Source organism: Aptenodytes forsteri, unplaced genomic scaffold, assembly GCF_000699145.1.
Source record: "Aptenodytes forsteri isolate BGI_AS27 unplaced genomic scaffold, ASM69914v1 Scaffold552, whole genome shotgun sequence".
Taxonomy (NCBI): domain Eukaryota; kingdom Metazoa; phylum Chordata; class Aves; order Sphenisciformes; family Spheniscidae; genus Aptenodytes; species Aptenodytes forsteri.
In genome coordinates, this window is record NW_008795947.1 from 16,249 (window position 1) to 16,538 (window position 290).

A 290-nucleotide genomic window follows, 5' to 3' on the forward strand; every position below is an offset into this window, starting at 1 on the left:
CGCTCAGCACTCGGGGGCGTCACCGGGTGTGACAGGGACCCTGCGACTCCCGGCTCCCCCCCTCACCATTTGAGGACCACGTTGAGCCACTCTGACACCAGGCCAATCCACAGCACCGACACCCCCACCTTGCGGTCGAGAAAATAGGCGAGAGGGAAACAGACGGTGAAGACGCATTTGGGATCGGCCAGGGAGGTCACCGAGATCCAGAATTTTTCCAGCCAGGGCGGCCCGGATTGCAGCGCCTCCGCGAAGCGGATCCCGGCGGCGTGCAGGGCATCCATGGCGGC

General features: G+C 65.2%; 1 protein-coding gene across 1 annotated transcript in view; it reads right to left on the reverse strand.

Annotated features, from left to right (window-relative positions):
- Positions 1 to 284, reverse strand: part of G6PC3 (glucose-6-phosphatase catalytic subunit 3) — a gene marked incomplete at its 3' end in the record, with an annotated part of 694 nt that extends 410 nt beyond the window's left edge. The window contains exon 1 of the mRNA XM_019473675.1: positions 67 to 284. Coding sequence (XP_019329220.1) covers positions 67 to 284 — 218 coding nt within the window. The remainder of the gene's footprint in view (positions 1 to 66) is intronic.
- Positions 285 to 290: the final 6 nt, after the last annotated feature.